This window comes from Humulus lupulus, chromosome 3 (genome assembly GCF_963169125.1).
Source record: "Humulus lupulus chromosome 3, drHumLupu1.1, whole genome shotgun sequence".
NCBI lineage: Eukaryota > Viridiplantae > Streptophyta > Magnoliopsida > Rosales > Cannabaceae > Humulus > Humulus lupulus.
In genome coordinates, this window is record NC_084795.1 from 61,603,297 (window position 1) to 61,625,136 (window position 21,840).

The 21,840-nt window shown below is 35.4% G+C and overlaps 1 protein-coding gene across 1 annotated transcript; it reads right to left on the bottom strand.

The window, feature by feature from the left end:
• Window positions 1-694: 694 nt before the first annotated feature.
• Window positions 695-3,860, bottom strand: LOC133824229 (uncharacterized). Its single transcript, XM_062257096.1, has 4 exons — window positions 2,893-3,860; window positions 2,669-2,810; window positions 913-2,307; window positions 695-853 (listed from the first exon to the last, which is right to left on the bottom strand). The coding sequence occupies exons 1-4, from the start codon at window positions 3,858-3,860 to the stop codon at window positions 695-697; spliced, it is 2,664 nt and encodes an 887-aa protein (XP_062113080.1).
• Between the last annotated feature and the right edge of the window lie 17,980 nt (window positions 3,861-21,840).

Below are 21,840 nucleotides of genomic sequence, written 5' to 3' on the forward strand. Positions count from 1 at the left end.
GCATTCCATTATATTTCATTCTAAATGTTTTTCTCCAACTAAACATTATGTGATAGGTAGCATTTGGTTTGGTGGATGGAATGGTAACGGGATGGAATAAGAATAGTAATGAGAATTGATTATGATGTTTGATTTGTTGTTGGAATGGACATTGGAATTAATGATAAATTGACAAAAATAACCCTATTTCATTAATGCATAAATGTATTTAATATATATTAAATATTTCATGTATATTATATATTATTTAATTTATATTTTATATTAAATATATAATATATTGTTTAATATATATTACATATTAAATATATATTATATATTAAATATTTAATATATAATATTAAATGTATTATATAAATATTATATATATATATAATTTATGATATATATTTTTTTTATCAAAAGAAAAAATTTATTGATCAACAAACAAGTACAAAGCCAAAGGATGGAATTAGAACCACCTCAGCAAACAGTACAAATTACAGCAGATTCAAACAAAAACCAGTGGCTAGACACATAACATCACCACAGCAAAGCCACACCTTACAGTAAACTAACAAAATGCAACATTTGTTTTTCTTTGGGAGAACAATTACAACCAACTAAATTCATAATTCTTGCTTTAATAGAAAATCTAGTCAGTTGATCAATCCTATGCACCGGGATACAGCAATTCTCAAGCCAACACTTATTTCTATTCAACCAAATGAGGTAGATAGAAGCAGCACAAGCTGCAATGATCACCTTCGAAAACCAGCTGGACTGAGGCAAGGACAGCCAAGTAATCCAGTTCTGGAACTGAACTGGCCAAGCAAACCCTCTCAGCCATTCTTGGGCTGATTGAATCACTTTCCTGGAGAATATACATTCAAAAAACAGATGGGAATGTCTTTCCTCTGCTTGAAAACAAACTGGACAATTTAATGAATTAAGAGGAATATGACAGTAATTAAGCCAATCTCTAGTAGGCAATTTCTGATTCACTGCAAGCCAGAGGATAAATTGATGTTTAGGAGCCGAGAGTCTATACCAAACAGCCTTGTCATAGTGCACCAGGGAGCTAGGAAAGACCACTGAGTACAGTCTGCCCAGCTGAAGCTTACCATTCCTCACAGCAGCCTCCAAAACAGATTTTGACAGAGATTGACAGAAATTAACTATTTTCCTCCAATACCAACTGGTATCATGCTTCAAAAGATAATCCCAAATTGAAGATCCTTTGAGATAAATGCAGTTGACCCATTTAACCCAAAGCATATCCTGCTTGGAAGAAACAGCCCAAATGAACTTAGCCAACAAAATCTTGTTCCAAGAAGCACTATCTTTGAAACCCAAACCACCACAACATTTCGGTTTACAAACATGTTCCCAAGAGACCCTGTGAAATTTACTTCTATTATTCTTCTCACCCCAAAGAAACTTTCTACAAAGACAGTCTATTGCTTTGACTACTTTCTGAGGTAACAGAAAAATATGCATCCAATAGGCTCGAATCCCCATCAAAACTGAGTTAATAAGTTGAACCCGACCAGCATAGGAAATATGGCGATTAGCCCAACCAGACAGTTGAGATCTCATTCTATCAAGGATAATTTCACAATCAATGGCTCTCCATTTTGTAGGTCTCAAAGGAACCCCTAAGTAGTTCAGAGGGAACTGCCCTTCAGACAAGTTAGAAAACTGCAACAAAGATTGTTTGTCCCCAGCAGAAATACCACCAACAAAGATTTTAGACTTGCTTTGATTAATAGACAACCCCGATGCCTTAGTAAAATTTGTGAACACTTGCTGCAATATATTGATTGAGCTCGGGTTAGCCTTGGAAAAAAGAAGGAGATCATCGGCAAAACAGAGGCTGACCAAATTTAAGGATTTACATAAGGGGTGAAATTTGAAATCTTTTTCCTTAGAAGCCTTTAACAACAAGCGAGTTAGATAATCCATTACTGTGACAAAAAGAAGGGGTGATATTGGGTCTCCCTGTATAAGACCTCTAGCTCCTTGAAAATGGCCTTGAATGCTTCCATTCATCACTAAGGAATAGGAAGTACCCCTAAGGCAAACCATGACCCATCTAATAAACCTCTTCGGAAAGCAAAAAGCATTGAGAAGATTCTCCAAAAAATCCCAGTCAATTGAGTCATAAACCTTGCTTATATCAATCTTCATAAGACACCTTGGGGAACAATTCTTCCTGTTATAATCCTTGAGTAAGTCTTGAAGGGTAAGCACATTATGGGCAAGAAAATGATTTTTAACAAAGGCCCCTGATTCTGGTTTACCAACAAAGGCAGAACAAGATTGAGCCTATTGCACAACATTTTAGATATACATTTATATATAGTGTTGCAGCAAGCAATAGGCCTAAAATCTGAAGCAGCCATTGGTTGGGTCACTTTCGGGATTAAAGATAATAGAGTATTATTTAATGGCTGAGGTATACTAGATGTCTCAAAGAATTCCAGAACAGCCAAAGCAATTTCCTTACCAATATCCTTCCATAAAGCTTTAAAAAAACCTGCCCCATAACCATCCGGACCCGGGCTTTTAAGAGAATGGATACTAAACATCGCGGCTTTAACCTCTTTAACAGTGAAATGCTTTATCAAATTCAGCTGGGCATCACTGTTCAAAACTGAGCCAAACCCCTAGCTTGAAGATCAATAACCCCTGTAGCATGACTGGGAGTGCCCAAAAAACTTTTAAAATGCTGCAGAAAGTGAGCTGTAACTTTATCATAATCATCTTCAATCTGTCCCTCAGCAGTAACAAAAGAGAATATTCGGTTAGCTAACTTCCTTTTCCTTAGACTAGCATGAAAAAAAGGAAGAGTTGTCATCCCCAAACCTCAACCAATCAATTTTACTTTTTTGGTAAAGAAAGCTAGCATACACTTTCTCTTGTCTTTTAAACTCAGTAAATGCTTCATGATCCTCTTGACATAGCATCATATTTGAAGGATCAGCAAAACACTTAGCATGAGCTTGCTGATATAACTGTTTACTCCTCTCATAGTTACAAGATACATCCCCCATTACTTTCCAATTAATTTTTTTCAATATATGCTTCAGCCTTGTGAGTTTCCAGCAGATTTTATCGAGACTTCTACCCTTGAATCTTAAAGATTGCTTCCAGCTAGATAGAACTTGAATTCTAAACTGAGGGTGAGTAATCCACATATTATAAAATCGAAAAGGTTGCACCCCAACTCTTAGAGCAGGCATATGCTTTATCAGGATTAGAGAATGGTCAGAACCAATCTCCCATTGAGAATAAGCCGTGACTGAAGGGAATTGCTCCAGCCAAGAATCGTTGATGAAAACTCTGTCCAACTTGGAGAAGATGCGAGAATCTCCTTCTTGATTATTAGACCAGGTGTAAAAAGGACCCAAAATCTTCATTTCTTCAACCAAACCAAGATCATACCATTGTCGAGCATCATCCATTTCTTTCACAGTGATTGGCCTGCCCCCCAATCTGTCTTTCAGAGTCAAAACAGCATTAAAATCCCCAAGAATCATCCAAGCTTTACTAGGACAAATCAAATGGGATAAGTCATTCCATAAAATTTTCCTAATCTCCAAGCTATTAGAGCCATAAACAAAAGTAAGACATAAATCTGTTTTATTAGAAAGTCTCACTTGACAGTGTAAGAACTGATCGCTCTCTTGCAACACTGCAAGTTGCACCAAATTAGATCTCCAAATCACAAGAATACGACCTTCCACAGCCTCACTACTGTAAAACTCCCATCCAAAAAAAGTAGAACTCATAGCTTCTTTAATTTTAGCTCCCTTGATTTTTGTTTCAAGGAGAGCCACAATCCTAACTTTATTCATCCGAAAAACTTCCATAACCATCTTCTGTTTATTCAATTTATTCAGTCCTCTAACGTTCCAACTCATTATGTTGCTACTATCCATAATTCTTGGATGAAGGAGGCCTTGCATTTGCTGGTTTCTGACAGTTCTGCAGGACATTAAAATGATTGAAGTCCTGTTTAATCGAAATCTGGGCTCCTTGCTTTTTGATTCCAACTGTTTTTGGAGAAATCCATGGAGCCTCATCCTGAATAGGAGAAGGCTGAATAGTATCTGACTGAGTAGTGTGATCTTGAATAATGACAGCAGTAGAAGCCGGCCTGGTATTTGTTGTAAACTCAGGAATTTTTCCACTGGGTGGAGTTGTTGTCTTCATCTCAGGAATTTTTCCACTTGGTAGAGTTGTTGTCTTCACCTCAGGATGATCTGTATTATCAGTCCCAGACATCTTTTCCTTTTGGTTCAGATCCTTCTGCTTCCAAACAGACTCAGTGACGAATTTACAAGAAGAGACAGAGTGTCCCACTTTCTTGTAGTTGGAACATTTCGTTGGAAGCCATTCATAGTCTATGACCTGTTCTACAATTTGGCCCTTCTCATTGAAATAGTTGATAAACTTTGGGAGAGTATCAGAAATCTCCATCTCAACTAGAATGCGAGCAAATTTAATCATTGAACGATTCTGAGTTATTTTGTCAATCATGATAGGCTTACCTATTGTGCTAACTAGAGCACTTAAGAAATTCACTCCCCAATACTGTAATCCAAGATCAAGTAGCCGAATCCAAACAGGAACAGACTTGATGGATTTCAGTGATTCGATATTAGTAGTCCATGGGCGAAGAACTACTTGTTTCTTGTCAAAATGCACCACTCCTGATTCTAAGACTAAGTCCCTCGTTGCTTCGTCTCTGAATTTCACCATAGTAAACCCAGCATTCATTCAGGCAATACTCACAATTCCAAGATTTCCCCAAATCCGCTTTACAAATCCTTCAAACACTGGCAAAGGTGGGTTCGCCCTTATCACTACACAAATCACAGCTGAGTTCCAGAATGAAGCCTCTACTTCAATTTCTTCCATGTCCAATTTCGCAATGACCTGGCCATCCTTCTGATATGGTTCCGAGTAGTGAAGCTTTGTGCAACCGTGAGATGGAAGAGATTCACGAAATTTTGCCCAAGTTTCCTTAGCTGAATCCAGGTAAGATTGATCCTCAACCTCAGCCGCCCAATTCGATTTCGCAGGTGCTGTAGCAATTTCGAAATCCTTTTGTGATCCATTACCCAGACTCTTGATCTCGCACTCATACTCTTCTGTAACGTCTAGATCATCACTCGTAGCTGTTACAGGCTAGTGAACAACTAGTTCATCACCATTGGATGAAGGAAGCTTCGTAGCTGTTGCAGATTTCGCAAGCTTCAGCCCAGGTTTTCTTCTCCTCGCCATGGAAGAGGGTGAACCTGAGAACCACGCTCCGTTTAGTACTTGAAATTCAAAAGCTTCTTTCTTATCTATTCTATTAATTTATGATATTTAATATTATATATATTTGAATGGGCAAAATTAACAAAAAATGTTGGAATGGAGGATTACCAAGGTGAGATGTGGTATTGGAGGATTCCACCAAGTGTAGTAAATGAGCATTCAATTGGAATAGATTGCAACACTCAAAATGCCAAACCAAACAATGGAATGAGAACTTTGATTCCATTCCATTCCCATTCAACCAAATCAAACATGGTAATAGAGTTTTCCCTAAGAATCGAATTAAACTGTCCCTTGAGCATATGATTTGTACCTATTTACAGGCAGCCATTGACAACTAGAGTCCCATCAAATGGGGGAGCTTCCCTTAATTTGATGTTCAAGGCTCATTACTCTTGTTTAATAAAATTATTTATTCGACTTAAATGGGGAATAAAATTAGGTTAATTCCTTTGTAAGGATATTCGGTCTACTATTTTAGATCTCTAGGAGATGGGGTAGCTAATGCGCATAAAAGACCTTCCATAATTATTAGTCTCTTTAAAATGACACCTTCCTAGCTTTTGAGTTGTCTAATTAAGATTATTCTAATTGGTCTTTGTATAAGGAACTAGAGCATGTCAATATGTTGAATCCAACCAACTTGCACGACACTCCACGTGTTTATTTTCTCTAGTTCGAAAAATATCGTCCCGCAAGAATTAAATTCAATTAAAAAAATTGAGTACAATGATTACTAAATCCTAATTTTATCTAAGCAATCAATTTCGAAAGATGATGAAAACTTCAAAGAAAATATGAATTTCATAAAATAAATAATTAAATGGAAAAACTCAAGACAAGAACAATTGTTAAGATTTCAACTTCACTCTTGAATAACTCTAGAAACAATTCTAAATATTCCACCTCTCGATTTCACAATCTAGAACTATTTCGGCTACTTAGATTTTCGCTTATCTCTCATTCTCACACAACCTAAGTTGTATTTCAGCTGACATTTGTTGATGATTTTGTGAATGAAAGAATGATCTTTGACCTGGTGTTCCTTTTAAATATTGAAGTATTCGTTGGGATGCCTTTAAATGAGGCAGTCATGGTAAAGATAAATACTAACATAAACGATTGGCATCAAAGGATATGTCAGGTCTAGTAATTGTTAAATAAATCAGCATAGCAATAAGACTTCAATAAGATGTAGGATCGGATAGCACATCTTATTCATCTTTGCTTAGCCTTAAATTAGGTTCCATTGGAGTGGAAGCATCCTTAGAACCTAAATAACCTATATCACTAAGAAGTTGTAAAATAAAAGGTCTTTGGGATACTAATAGACCAGATTTAGACCTGTCTATTTCAAGACTAAGGAAAAACCGAAGTGGGTCAAGGTCTTTTAATTTACATTTTGAGTTGAGATGTATTTTAAAGCAATTTATGGCTAGGGGATTATTGCTAGCAATGATTATATCATCAACATATAAAGAGCAATGAAAATCCCATTGGTATTGTTGATGAATAAAGAATGATTTAAGGGAGATGGTTTGAATCCATCTTGAATAAGAGTGTTGCTTAATTTAGCATACCATTGTCGTGACGCTTGCTTTAAGCCATATAGATTTACACATGAGATTGAAAGGAAGCTCCCCCTTAGGTTGATATTCTTTTGGGAGTTGCATATAAATAACTTCATCTAAATCAACATGAAGAAAGACGTCATCAATATCCATTTGATGTAAGGACCAATTATAATTGGCAGCAAGAGTAGGAAGAAGTTTAAAAGTATTAAGTTTGGCGACAGAAGCAAAAGTGTCAAGATAGTCTATACCATGTTGTTAAGTGTATCCTTTTGCTACTAGTCTAGCTTTGTACCTTTCTATGTCACCATTAGATTTTTGTTTGATTTTGTATACCCATTTGCTACCAATGGTATGTTGTCCCAGAGGTAAAGAAAAGATGTTCCAAGTGCAGTTCTCTTCAAGAGCAGAAAGTTACAATTGTATAGCTTGCTGCCATTCCTTTTGTTTAGACGCAACAATGAAGTTTTGAGGTTCAGCGATGTTGTTGGCAGCTAAAATAGCAGCCCGAAACTCAGTGGAAAACCTGTCATAAGAAAAAAAAATTGCCAATAGATGAGCAGTAGAAGGTATGACATTTGTATATGAGAAAATATAGTCTTTAAGATGAGAAGGGGGATGAATCAGACGACCAAATTTTGTCTGAATGTTATGTGAAGTGCTAGGAGATGGTTGTGGTGCATAATTTGTCATTTGAACTTGTGGCTGCAAAACAAGTTGTGAAATATGGTATGAGGGCATAAAATTGTTAGAAAAAAAATTAGTAATATAAACCTTTGGTTTGGATTGGAGAGGGAGACATCTTCATAGAAAATAATATCCCTTGAATGACATTAGTTTCTAAATCCAATATCGTATATGCTTTCATTCCATTAGGATAACTAATGAAAATACCAGCATTACAACGTGGACTAAATTTGTGTCTTTTCCTATCAAGAGTGGACACATAAGCAAGACAACAAAAACTTTTAAGATGTGCATATTGAGGACATTTACTATTGAGCATTTCATAAGGAGTTTTAGGCTTTAAAAAGAATGAAGAAGTCCCATTAATCAAATAAACAACTGTATTGATAAGGTAACTCCAATAGACCAAAGAAATGTTAGATTGGAAAGCAAGAGTAAGAGCAACATTTAAAATATGTTGGTGTTTTCTTTCAACAACAGAATTTTTTTGAGGACGTTCAACACAAGAATTATATTGTTGAATACATTTGGAAGCATAAAATGAAGTTAAGTTTAACTCCTTTGCATTATCATATTTAATTCCCTTAATAATTACAGTATATTGATTTGTAATAAAAGTAAAAAATTGAGGGATGATAGTGTTCACATCAGATTTCAGCTTCAACATAAAAACCCAAATATAATAACTATAATCATCAACAATTGTAAGGAAATATTTGTAACCTTAAATACTCGTAATATGAAAATGACCCCAAATATCAACATGAATTAAGTAAAAAATGGCAGCACTAGTACTATTATTAGAAACAAAAGGCAAACACTTTTGTTTAGCAAAATGACATATATAACAAGGTTTTCATGAGATTTGGTAACAGAAAAATTCATGTCTTTATTGGAAGTATTAGTAACTAACATAGAGGGGTGCCCTAGGTGATTATGCCATGTATAAGCATTGCTACAAACCAAAAGGTTTGAGTAGGCTGAGCATGAAGGAATGAAGGTTTTGTCTTGCTCAATGGTGTATAAATATTGTCATGCCGATTAGCTGTCCCAAGTGGTGAAGTTAGAGTATGACCCTGTTTGAAAATATAACATGAGGAAGAGGAAAATATAAGATCATTTAGACTTTGTTTTAAAAGGCATTGACAGAGAAGAGATTAAAATGGAATTGAGGCACAAAAAGAACATCATATAAAATCAGGTTTTGACTAAGATAAATAGTGCCTGATTTTTCAATTTTTATTTTTAACCCATTTGGAAGAGTAACATTATTAGCAATAATGGTGGTATTAAAAGATGCAAAACAAGTACTATCAAAACAAACATGGTGAGTAGCACCACTATCAACTACCCAAACATTAGAAGGGATAGATACATCGTTACCGGATATGTTGGACACCAATGGCTGAGTTTGTTTTTGAGTGGATTGGCCTTATTTGAGAGAATGAATGACCTGATAGATCAATTGATGACATTTGGACATGAGAAGTTTATCACCAATAGGAGTAGCATTTGAGGAAGAAGCCATAGTGTTGTTGACTTAAGCTTTGCCTTCTTTTTTTTTTTTGGTTTCTTGCCATATCCAGGGGAAATCCATGAAAGAAGAAACACTTTTCCACAAGATGAACATGCTTTAAACAGTGAGAACATGTTGGTCTTGGTTTCTTGGTACAGTTGAAGGTAGGCTAGGTGGGATTTGAAGCAGAGGCAGCAACTCTTATGGCAGATAAATGGGACATACCAAGGGATCTTTGTCTTACTTCTTGAACAACCATGGAGAACACTTTAGATAATGAAGGTAAATGATCATAAAGAAGAATTTGGGCTCTGACCTGAGTATAGGATTCATTCAAGCCAATGAGAAATTGGAGGACATGATCTTGATTGTATAGATCAATAATCTTCTTCATAGCTCCATAATGACAGCCACGAGTGCAATGGGTAACCGGTTGGAACTCATTGAGTTCATCCCAAAGAGATTTCAAATTTGTGAAATAGGTATTAACATCAGAATCTCCTTGTTTGATGCTATTAACATATGTTTTCAACTAAAATATTATTGGACCATTACTCTAATTAAACCTGTCATGTAGATTGGACCACATTTCAGCAACAATATTGTTGGGACATGATGCTTGCTGCAATTTCTTTCGAAACGGACTGAAGAAGCCATACCATTACAATACTATTGCAGTGCATCCAAGAAAAAAAAACCATCAGAGGTTGGGTGTGTAAGGGAACCATCAACGAAAGCCATTTTTTATTGGATGAGATCGAGATAGTGGCTACACGTTTCCAAGATTGGAAAGAATCTTGATCTGTGAGAAGAGAAGGAGCAAAAACATAGTTGGTTTGGTCTCCATGATTGAGAAAGTATGGATTGGTTGAATCCTCATGGGCGAGTTTGGCTGGTGATGCAATCGGAACAACTTGGTGAAATGTTGGTGCAATCAGAGCCGAGATACAAATGGGAGAGGCAATCGGATCAACTAGTTGAGCTAAAGGTGCAATTGGATCAAAGCGATTCAGATTGGGATTTGTGGTGCCATTGTTAGAGGAATTTTCAGTTGGAATGGAGGTTGAAGGGGCAGGGTTGCTGTTGTGTAAAATTGTTACGCAAGTGCACGTAATCGTAACAAGTAATAAAGAGTAAGTGAGATCATTCCCACGAGGACTTTATATTAAGTACCAAAAATTAATTCCTATTTCTATTTGGCTAACGATAATTGAGTCACAAGAGTTAACCAAAATTATAAAACACAAATCTAAAATTAATTTCAAGAACTGAAAATAAACAACGTTAAGAAAATTTAATAGATTAAAAACTAGGGCAATCAATTTCATCAACCATCCTCTTTAATTCTTATTAACACAAATCTTACTATTCAATTTTTCTCTTGTGATAGTAGGTCAACAATAATAACTTATATTCGTACTAGGATATATAAGTCTCAATCCTATGCAAATTTTCTACATCTCTGTGATAAATTAACATAAGATAGGCATTAAGATTAACAACCCCAAAACTACACAGACCACACAGGTACTCTCGTCCTAATATGAAATTTATGTTTATTCAATTATAGCATATTCAATTCTCACTTCTCAGATTTCGAATCAAAATAATATATTTCATGTCAATGGTGATCAATCATTCACAAGCATTAGATTAAAATTCAATAAATCACAAGATAAAATTGAAATTATAAAACTTGCATTAATTTAAAATAAAGGTTCAGGAGAATCCATTAACACCCTAGAAAAATAGTTTAGTTCATGATCAAATTCATAATAACCATAGAAGACATAAAAAGCATCCAAAATACATAAATTCAAAGTAGAAAAGAAGAAAACTATGACGAATTCATCGACTCCACTTGCAATCCTCCACAATGTGCCTCTAGCCGTCTCCTAGGGTTAATCTCCTCTTAAAAACGTCATTAAGAAAGCTTTTATAATCCCTAATTAATTATGTGCGAAAGGACAAAATTGCCCTTGAAAAATGCCCTAACTTCGGCTTCCGTACGGACTGGAGTCGCGGCTCCATATGATAGAGCCGTAGCTCTATCCACTTTGCCATTCCAGAATTCGTCTCTGACTTCTTGTAGCGCCGCAACTCTACTTGATAGAGCCGCAACTCTAATTCAGATTTTAATAGAGCCTCAGCTCTGTCTGATAGAGCTGCAGCTCTAATGCTGACAGATTTTTTTTTCTTCTCTGAAACTCTTAGGGTTGCGGCTCTACACCATAGAGCTGCGGCTCTAATTCCAACTTTTCACCAAATCATAAATTTGACCTCCGGTTTCGCCTAGTTTCCATTCCTTTGCCCGTTTAACACCGTTTCTTCAAGAATTAAGCACTTTTCCTCCAATTTCAAGCTATTTCCTTCATAACCACACTTAGTCCTGAAAACACAATAAACACCGACATAATATCGCACAAAACCAAATAAAAGACTAAAATTGCATCTTAAAACACGCCATAAAAACATACCAAAACTAGTCCTAACAGTTGCCGTGGTTGTGACCTCTGGTTCGCACCATTGGGAAATATGTTCAGAAAAAATGACTAGCTTAAGCCGGAGGGGATGAGGGTTTCTCTGGTACCATATTAGGGAAAAAACTTTTGTATATCTCGAGTAAAACTCAACTCAATCTGGTACAAAGGTATGCCAACATATATACAAGATGAAAATACTAAACTACCCTAGAACAAATTGTTATTAGTTGCAACTAATAGCTAAGGTGAGCTAATCTTAATAAGTTGTTCTACCCGCTGTCAGATTGCTTAAATGTTCCCCTCTTGAGTAACAATATTCACAATATAAATAAAGCCCTAATTATAATTATATAATGCACAACAATATACAAATCACAATTATAACATCAATAAATCAAAGTAGAACACAAGAGCAATATTGGACTAAAATAAACGTTGCATTAAATCATAAAACTAGAATCATAACAAGAGATCCATCTACACCCCCAACAAACAAGAACACTAGCCATTCGACATGTGGTTCATAATCTCAAAATATTGTTCAATATCTAAGAAAAACAAAAAGATGAGAAAAGATGAAGAATGATGAAAAACTTTTGAATCTTGCTCTCCAGTTGCCTCCAATGTGTTTCTCCCCTTCAAATTAAGTTTCTTCTCTTTTTATAAGTCTTTTGGGTGTGTTTTAATATTTAGAAACATCTCTTGGCCAACCTATGGTTTAATTTGGGTGAAAAAAAGTGTGAAAAATGCAAATATCCTGACTTTTCTAGCACAAATGGTGATGCATCACAACTTATCAGGCGACGCATCCTGATTCTCGTTTTTCCCTCCTCACTCAACATTGCTTAGTATAACATGCATAACTTTTTTATTCAAACTCCAAATGAGACAATTCAACATGTTTTAAAAAGCTGAAAAAGAGATATACAACTTTGTGTTTCATGAGCTCTCCAAGAAATTGATGGAAACATAATCAAAATTTGGCTTGACGATCCCAAATGATCACAAAATCATCAATTAAAGTCATTCTTATACACTTAAAGGAAATACATCAAATCCAAACTTAAGAAAAATAAGCTAAAACAAGAATAAAGAATAATAAATGAGTGCATAAAATACACAATCATCAACAACAATATTACATATGTATATTTAGCATGGTGTATAATATTTAATTTTAAAGTAATTGCTCCAAATAAACCCTTTGAAATATTATTTTTTTTTTTAAAAAAAAGCATACGTATCTTAGTGCGTTATGAATATGCAACTTTACTGATATTTGTTTTACTATAGTCATTTTTCCAAATGTAATTTGTAAAAGTTTTTTTTCAATTTATTACTATTTTAAATAATTTCTTAAATAAAAATATATGTTTTTTTTTGTGGCAATAAAATATATGTTTTGATATAGAGAATATATAAAATATTATGAGCTAAAATGATGTCTTATTCTTTATTAAAAAATTAATAATAAATGCTTACAAATTTATTAATTTTGGCTTACAACATCTGTAAATTAAAAAATTTTAATGGTAAAATAATAAATATTATATATATTTTCTCATATGTTTATTATTTTTATTAGAATAATTAGTATTATTGTCCCCGAACTTATGACACTACCAGATCGTTCCCTCTAAACTATACGACTTATTAAAAATTCTCCCTGAACTTTTCCTTTTATAGAAACATAGTCATTATGTTAGTTTCTAATCCATTTTTCCATTTAAACTCTGATGTGGTATTGTCATGTCAATCCCGTGTGTAGAAAATTAGCATTTTCTCCCCTGAACTTTGATTACCACAAAATTGTGCCCCCTTCTATTAAAAAAAAAAATAAATAAAAAAATCTATTTTTTTTTACTAATTCTTATAAAAATAATTCAAATATTAATTGAAATCTTACAAAATTAAATAAAAGTCATTTAAACTCTAATAAATTTTTTAAAATTCACTCTAGATTCATAAAAACCAAATATCCAACAAATAAGAATGAAATAAAAAATCAAATATGAATGAAATAAATAAATTAAATATAAATAAAATCTTAATTAATTCAATAGACTCATATTAGAAACTTATTTATTTTTGTTATAAATTAAAAAGAAACAATTTCGTCATGCTAGGTTTTGAGTTGCACGACCCCAATCTTTTTATTTTCTTATCATTTTTTTTTTTTTTTTTTTTTTTTTTAAGGAAAGAAAATACGTATAATGCGATTTTAATTTGAATGTATATTTAGTTTTTTTTTTTTGACAAAGAATGTATATTTAGTTTGGTACTTAGGTTTTAGTTTCATCTAACTTTAGATTTTTATAAATTCAATTATTATAAATTCGAACTAATACTAATATTTCTTTTCAAAGATTTAACGTTTTTCTTTTTAATGTTACTATTATAATTTTATTTTGATTTTTTTTTAATTTATTATGTTTGAATTAATTTTTAAATAATTAATACAAAAAGTATATATATTTTTTAATTTTTAATTAGTTTTTCTAATAAAAATGAGTACTATTTGGTAATGGTCAAAGTTCGGGGCAAAAATGCTAATTTATCATAATGAACAATGCCACATCCGCATTTAAATGACGAAATATAATATAATATAATAGGACTATGTTTTTATAAATGATATATTTAAGGAGAAGTTTTTAACAAGACGTATATTTTAGGGGGCACAATCTTGTAATATCATAAATTTAAGGGACAAAAATAATAATTATTCTTATTATTAATATTAAAATTTTAAAAAATGAAGGACCCTTATCACGACTTTTCTCATTTATGTGGTGGCTTCAACATTGTTGAACATTATGCTTATAGTTGGCTTGATAGAACCCTCAACTCAATTTCTCATCTAAGAGTATCTCCAATAGAAATGCAAATTTATGATACGTTGCCACAATATATCACAATTCAACAATTTTTTTTTTAATAATATACTAAAAATTATGTCAAATTTAACACATTAAAAGTTGATCTAAATTTAGATTAAAATATGACATGATCCAAATTGAGATCATCAATAATCACTTTTTATTTAATTTTTTGTTATTAATTATTATTATATTTTTTTATTATTTTATTCATTATTAACATTAAATGTTCATTCATTTATTTACTTTATTTTACCACTACATATTATTTTTGATATTTTATTTATTATTAGCATTAAATTCAGACCTTTTTACATCACTTTTACATTTATATTTATGTGCATTGACAAATACTACCCAAATTTGAGGATCTCATGGATATATGTTCGGATTGAACTCCAAAATATTAGATGAAAACCAAACCCAAATAATCCGAACAGATGCACAAAGAAAGCACACAACATCAAAATTATTTATTGGTTTAGTAGACAAAAACAATATACTTAAGCAACCTACATTCAAGGCGCACAAAAGTCTTAGTTGAATTTACTATGAACATTGAACATTGAAGAGATTGCAACTATATTATTTGTATAAAATTAATATTAGGAAAATTTGTGGCATAAATACTGATAGTTTTCGTTTCATTATAATTATGTTTTTGGGTGCACAGTCACTACATGGGACGTTAAATGCATTTAGGCTGACGGAATAGCCATGTGTCATGTTACCATTGGTCATACTCTTATTTTTTTTAAAAAAAACTTGATTATTGATTTTAAAATTAAAAAACCAATAAAAAATATTTAATTACAAAAAATAATTTAATATAAAAAAATTAAAACAAAATATTTTTAATTCTTTTTTTCTTCTCTCTCCTCTTCTTCTCGTCTTCTTCTTTCCTTTTTTCTTTTTTTCTTTCGCTTAAACTAAGTCCAACAAAAACTCAAACCCATAATTTGAAACCAATCAAACAAAATCATATCAAGATTTTAAACAAACTAAAATCAAATTGTGAATCATTAAATCTAAACCAAACCCAGATTTTGAACAAAAAAACCCCTATTTCTTCAACTGACAATCTCCGTACCGAATCCAAGAAACAAAATATTAAAACCAATAATCCAAATCAAAACTAAAAATTAAACAAATAGCACATGAAGACAACAATCCAGATCTAAGCCAAAACCCAAATCTGATGCTCATGACTGAAGAAGGAGAAGAACATCTAAAGAGCCCATGCTCACCAAAGCCCATTGTTCGAAGCAAGGTCCATGCCTGAAGTTCTGTTCGACGTCCTTCTTCTTTGTCTGAAGCCCTAACTCGTGTAGATTTGTGTCCATTCCAGGTCTTCTCCAGTATCGTAGACGAAGAAGGAGGAGGAGGATGAGAGAAATCAATATGGGGAAGAAGAAGGATGATGAGGAGGAAGGGGAAGGGGAATGTCGGGGAAGGAGAGAAATTACATGAAGGAGAAAAAAGTAAAAAAAATACAAAATTATTTATTTTATTAATCATGATACTCTCTTTCTTTTTTATTATTGAAAATATAATTTTATTAATTTAAAATCAATATATAAGTTTTTTTGAAGGTGGACCAATAATAGCCCGACACGTGGCTATTAATTTAAAAGGGAAATTTGACTATTGATGCATTAAATGGGGTAGCATAGCAAAAATGCTCTACCCACTCTATACATATGCATTTGCTCCTATTATTTACATTATTTCAAAAAATACCCTCTCATTTGTTTCATACTTTCTCTTTCTACTTTCTCGATCCGAAACCAAAAAACCAAAATCTCCATAAACTCTTACTCTCCTTTCGCACAATATTTCCCACTTTATCGTCCACGACCACGACAACATTAAAAATGGCAAGAAACCATTGTCGGACTAGGCGGGTAGGTGAGAAAACCCATGAGATCGACTAAACAAACCCGAAATAGGCAAAGGTGAGGGATTTACTTGTTTACTCTACAATTAATTATTTGGGCCTGGTTTATTTGTTAATTTTTTGTTCATATGATAGATCGATGATGGGGTATGAAGAAATCTGGGTTTGTTTTCGACATTTTTATTCACCTCGACATGCCTCGATAATCCTCGACAGTAATGGTCAGCATCAATATTGTGTGCTACCTCGACAACCCTCGATAGGCCTTGACAGACCTCAATAGTTTATATGTTGTTTGACTTTTTAAACCTCGATGGGCCTCGACATGCCTCGATGGTCCTCAATAGTTACCAGATTGTTTAAAATTGTATTTTTAACATTTTTTTTGTTTTTTTTCAAATGCATGATTTCATTGTACCATTGGAGAAGCACTTTTCCGGTCGTGTCACCTATGGGGGTAGTGCTTACTTGGAAACCCTTATAGAGCAGTTTAAGAGGCATAGGCTAATTGAACAGGCAAAGGCATGCCCATTGGGACAGTTCTTCAAGGCTAAGCCTTTTAGTTTTTCTGGGGTTTTGCTGCATCAGCTTATGTTGCGTTAGGTGTAAAGCAAGAAGGCTGAAGATGGACAATTCTACTTGGGCAACACTCTTTGCAGATTTGGGATTATAGAGTTTGCCCTAGTGACCGGGTAGAATTTTGGGAACACCCCGTCCCCAAATGAGTTGAAAGAGCATCTTTCAAGTGATCGGATCATCCAAGAATACGTTAATGGTGATTCCAAGGTTAGTTTCGACCAGTTGGAAGATGCTTTGAAGGCCTCGAAAAACCTAGAAGATGCATTTAAGCTGAGTTTGTGCTATTTTGTAGAGGGGGTACTGAATGCCCCCGAGAAGACAACACAGATATAGGGTGATTCCCTGAAGATGGTTGAGGATCTTGACTATTTTTTCAAGTATCCGTGGGGGAAGCTGTCCTTCAAGAAGGTTATTAGAGGAGTTCAGAAGGACATGCAGAAGCAATTGAAGCATTATGAGGAGAAAAAGAAAGAGGGTTCAAGCAAAAAATAGAAGGAGTCGAAGTATAGTTTCTATGGCTATGCCCCCGCACTTCTGTACTGGGCTTTTGAGGCATGCCAGCTATCGGGAGTAAGTACGATGAAAGTAGTGGGAACTAGATTCCTAGGATGCTTAGCTGGGCTACGAAGACCGATATCAGTCTTTCGACAGCTGAGTTGGTCCCTATGTTCGCCAAGCGTCGAGTAAGTTCCACTTTATCTTGTTAAATGTCACAAATTAATTTATTAATTATTTATTTTATTAAAGTTTTTCTAACACATGTTATTCGACCATGTAGTTAGTGGTATTTTCCATGCTGAAGCCACATCCCGGTGAGGTAGTCTACTACAATAGCCTCCCAGACATTGATTCCAGGTTATTCCCTGAGTTGGAATCAACTGTAGTGGAGGCTAGGACTGCAGCAGAGGAAGTAGTGCATGAGAAGGAGGCATAGAAGCTGGAAGAGGTTGCAAAGTAAGCTTCCATTTTTTACGAGGATGTCCCAAGGGTTGAGGAGGGCACTTCACAGACCTATGCACCTTCCTCTAGTCAGGTTGCCCAGCCTGATTATGAGCAGTTGATGTAGAGGCTCAAGAGGATTGAGGAGGGCTAGGCAACCTTACTTCAGAATCAGACTACAATCATGGCTCAGTTTCTCAGGTCGATCAACCCACTTAAAATCAAATACAGAGTCTGATATCTTGCCTAAGGACTATGAGCCCGGTGATCCACCCTCCACTCCACAGGACCAAACATCTTTTGTTGCCAGTGATGCCGACAGTCCCAGTGTACGAGTACTATAGCCTGAGGAGGCAGCTGACCTTGAAGTTGTTAGGAAGAAACGCAGGCTCAAGCGTTTTGATGACTTCACCGACCCAACGAAGATGATGAGAGTAGATAAATAGGGGCTAGTTACTGAACCTTTGAGGAAGTGTGACCCGCAGCAGGAGAAGTGTAACGCCCTGGTTACCCTAAGACAGTTACGGTGAACTTTGAACCGTGCTTAACTCGCTAACCGAGTTCTTTGGTTAAAAACGTGCTTCTAGGTGTTATTAATAGGTTAAGGTGGAAAACTAATAAAAAGTAAATGATATATTTTATTTAAAACATAAAACTGTTCATGGGCCCATAAAAACATTTACAAGTTATTTACAATCCAAAATGGTCATTACTGTTTAAATTTACAACCCGTCGACCTAAGCGGCAAAATTAGGGTTAACCCCTAGTCCCTCTGAGAAACTCCTTGGTCATGGTGGTCAAGCGGCCGCATATGTACAAATCACCACCTAAGCTCTCAACTCAAGTCTAGGTGAGCTTTTCTTTCTCTTTACCTGCACCACATGGCACCCATGATCCAAAGCCTAGCAAGAAAACTCAATAATGCATATAAATATTATCAAATGATTATCATTATAGTCATACAGAGCTTATAGCCCTAAATAGATGAGTGAATATCACTTTGTGGTTATGTTAACCATGAAGGAGCTTATAGCTCTAATCAGATGAGTAATTTAACACTTGTGGTTCTGGTAAACCATAATGAGTGACTGATGAGCAAGTCACTACGGGGCTCGACACCCATAGCCATGTGACAATTCAGTGACTAGGGCTCTCTGGCCCTGGCTCTAATTAGATGAGTGACTGATGGGTAGTCACTACGGGCTCGGCACCCATAGCCATGTGACTAAGCAGTCATTGGGGCTCTCTGGCCTTGGCTCTAAATAACTAGCTTTTGGCTAGACAAGTGCTTTTAGTTTTCATCGAACTTGAGGTCGGTCCGGCATTAATGCTCGTTTGAGTCATTCAATGCAGATGTCGATTAGATCTAATCTTTATTGGCTTACGTTAAACACGCTAAGACCGTTCTTGACTTATGAGTCAATACCATGTGACCAGTGCTCAGAACTACTGCCGAACTTGACTAATGAGTCACAGATTCACAGTTAATACTAACATCATTGCCAATTCTAACTATTCAGTCAGTGCCATGCACAAATGAGCAAGATTTGCTAAGCATTCGATATGCAATCAACATCCACATTTAAACATTCAACATCCCTCAAGAATAACCATGCATGTCACATATGGGGTGCAATTTTCTTACCTCTGGTTTGAGCGAGAATTAATAAAAGAACGACCCTTGAGAACGATTTGTCTTTTAGTTCCTTAGCGGTAACCTAGTCATAACCAAATATGGAATTCCATAAAAAATTAATAATAAAGGTTCCCGAACCAAGACCAAGCCTCCGGGACATCGAATCTTACTAAACCGAGTAGTAGGAACGATCTCGAGGCCTAAGACTTGAGTTCCCATGATCAAAACACTATTTTGGCCACAAAAACCCTCAAGCGTCGCGGCCCCAACACCCTGAGCCGCGGTCCCCAGCCAAAGCAGAGGCGCCTGAAGCAAGCGCCGCATCCCACCTTCCCCAGTGCCGCGGCCCCCAGACCCCTCAACTCCACCGCCCGTCTGCACCATGCTCGGGACGCGGCGCCCAAGAACAGGGCCGCGGCCCCACCTGGAGATTCAGCCATAACCCCAAATTTCCACCTTTTAATCCTTCCAAAAACCTACGTAAACATCTCCAAATCCAAAAATCAAAGTTCCCAAACATCCCAATGATCTAAAATCATCAAATCCCGAGGCTCAAACAAATCAAAGATTCATCAACACACAAAATCCAAATCAAAGCTTAGAAACTCCAAAACTCAAAACTTAAAGCTTGGAATACCTTTGATTAAGTTCTTTCTCGCTAAATCCTTCGGTTAAGAAGCTTCTAATCTTTCTTAAGATTGCTATGCCTCAATCCTCGCTTGATTTCGACTCCTAAAACCCAAGTTTTCTTTGAAATTGCGACGAACGGTAAAAAGGAATAACGGGGGAGAGAGTCAAAGTTTTTTAACGTAGTTTTCTTTCTGACAGGCTACTTCAAGCTTAGGTAACCTCAAATAAATCCTAATGCTCGGGGTCCCAAAAACGCCGCCGAGGAAAAAATAGTGAAAACTCCCAGAATTTCCTCCTGATCTCACTAACTCCCAATATATCCTCAAATAATCATTCTCATTATCCAATATCCCAATAATTGACCCCGTTATGACAAAACCGCTAACTTGCAACCTAAGATCGTCTCATGCCGAATAGCTCGAATATATCCACATAATAATGGGATCTCATCCATAATCACAACATGCATCAAAATATACAAATATGCCCTCAACGGGCCAAATTACCAAAATGCTCTTATAATTAAATGTGGACCCAAATGCATGCATTTAACATCATATTATAATATAATTCACATAAACATGCATGTAATAGTTTAATGGGATAATAAAACAATTATGGCCCTCCCGTCCCACTAATCCAACCACTAAACTGCATTAGGGGTTTTGGGACATTACAAGAAGAGCTTCCATAAGTGGATGATCGGGAAGATCGATAACAAGAGGGATCAGACGTCCATATTGGGAAGCACGATGTGGCATGGTTCTTGCAGTTGCACATGGTTCAAACTTGGCTTTGGGATTCGATATGTAAATTGCATTTATGTTTTCAATTCAATCATAAAATGTGTTGAAGGTATTAACGGATTTTCATGTTTTTACAGCATATTGATGCCGCTCTGCACATGCTACGCCGCCGATGCCACTTTTATCATGCCGCACTTCGGCAGGATGCTACGATCATGAACATCACCTTCCCCCAAGTGTGCCTAGGTCGTTGGAATCATTTCAAAGAGATCGACACTAAGTATACATGGGACGACGATGTACTAAAAATGCTGAAGGGCGATGATAATCAGTTCTTCGCATCCTGGCACAATGTGAGTGAAGTATATTTTGCCTTGAACGTCGAGCAAGCTGTGCATTGGATCGCCATTGAAGTCTCCATTCCACTATGGTGCATCAACATTTATGATTCCAACCATAGCGTGCTTAGTCCGACATTGTTGGAGGCAGTGATCAAGCCTTGGTGCTTATTGTTGCCTTCGTTGTTGTGGTGTTCTGGCATGTTTGATGACCATGACAACCTCTAGACATATCCTGAGTAGAAAGCAAAGCCTTTTTTCGTATTGTCGTATTTCTCCTGAGGAGTGTCCTCATACTAAGACAAGGCATTCCCCTATTTAATTAGTATTTTTAAAATCTGAATATTAAAGTTATTTTTTTCTTATATTGACACACAATCGATTATATGCAGTGGGGATTGTGGTATGCTTTCCATCAAACATATCGAGCATTTGGTTTCCATGCTTCCACTCGATACCATTATTGATAAGAACATGTAGCATTCAGGACCAAGTGGTGTGTGGACCTTTTCTATCAGAATTTGTCACCGTGATGCTCTTTACATTTTCTTGATACACCTCTTGTATAGTATAGTATATAGTTAGTTTTGTATATGGTTTTTTTATCAAACATTATTTTTTGATAAAGT

Coding starts and splice junctions, on each gene's coding strand:
- LOC133824229 (XM_062257096.1), bottom strand. CDS start 3,860: ATGGTTATGGAAGTTTTTCGGATGAATAAAGTTAGGATTGTGGCTCTC. Junction 2,811..2,892: donor TTTAAAAGACAAGAGAAAGT/GTATGCTAGCTT, acceptor TTTTCATGCTAG/TCTAAGGAAAAGGAAGTTAG. Junction 2,308..2,668: donor CTCCCAGTCATGCTACAGGG/GTTATTGATCTT, acceptor GTTGTGCAATAG/GCTCAATCTTGTTCTGCCTT.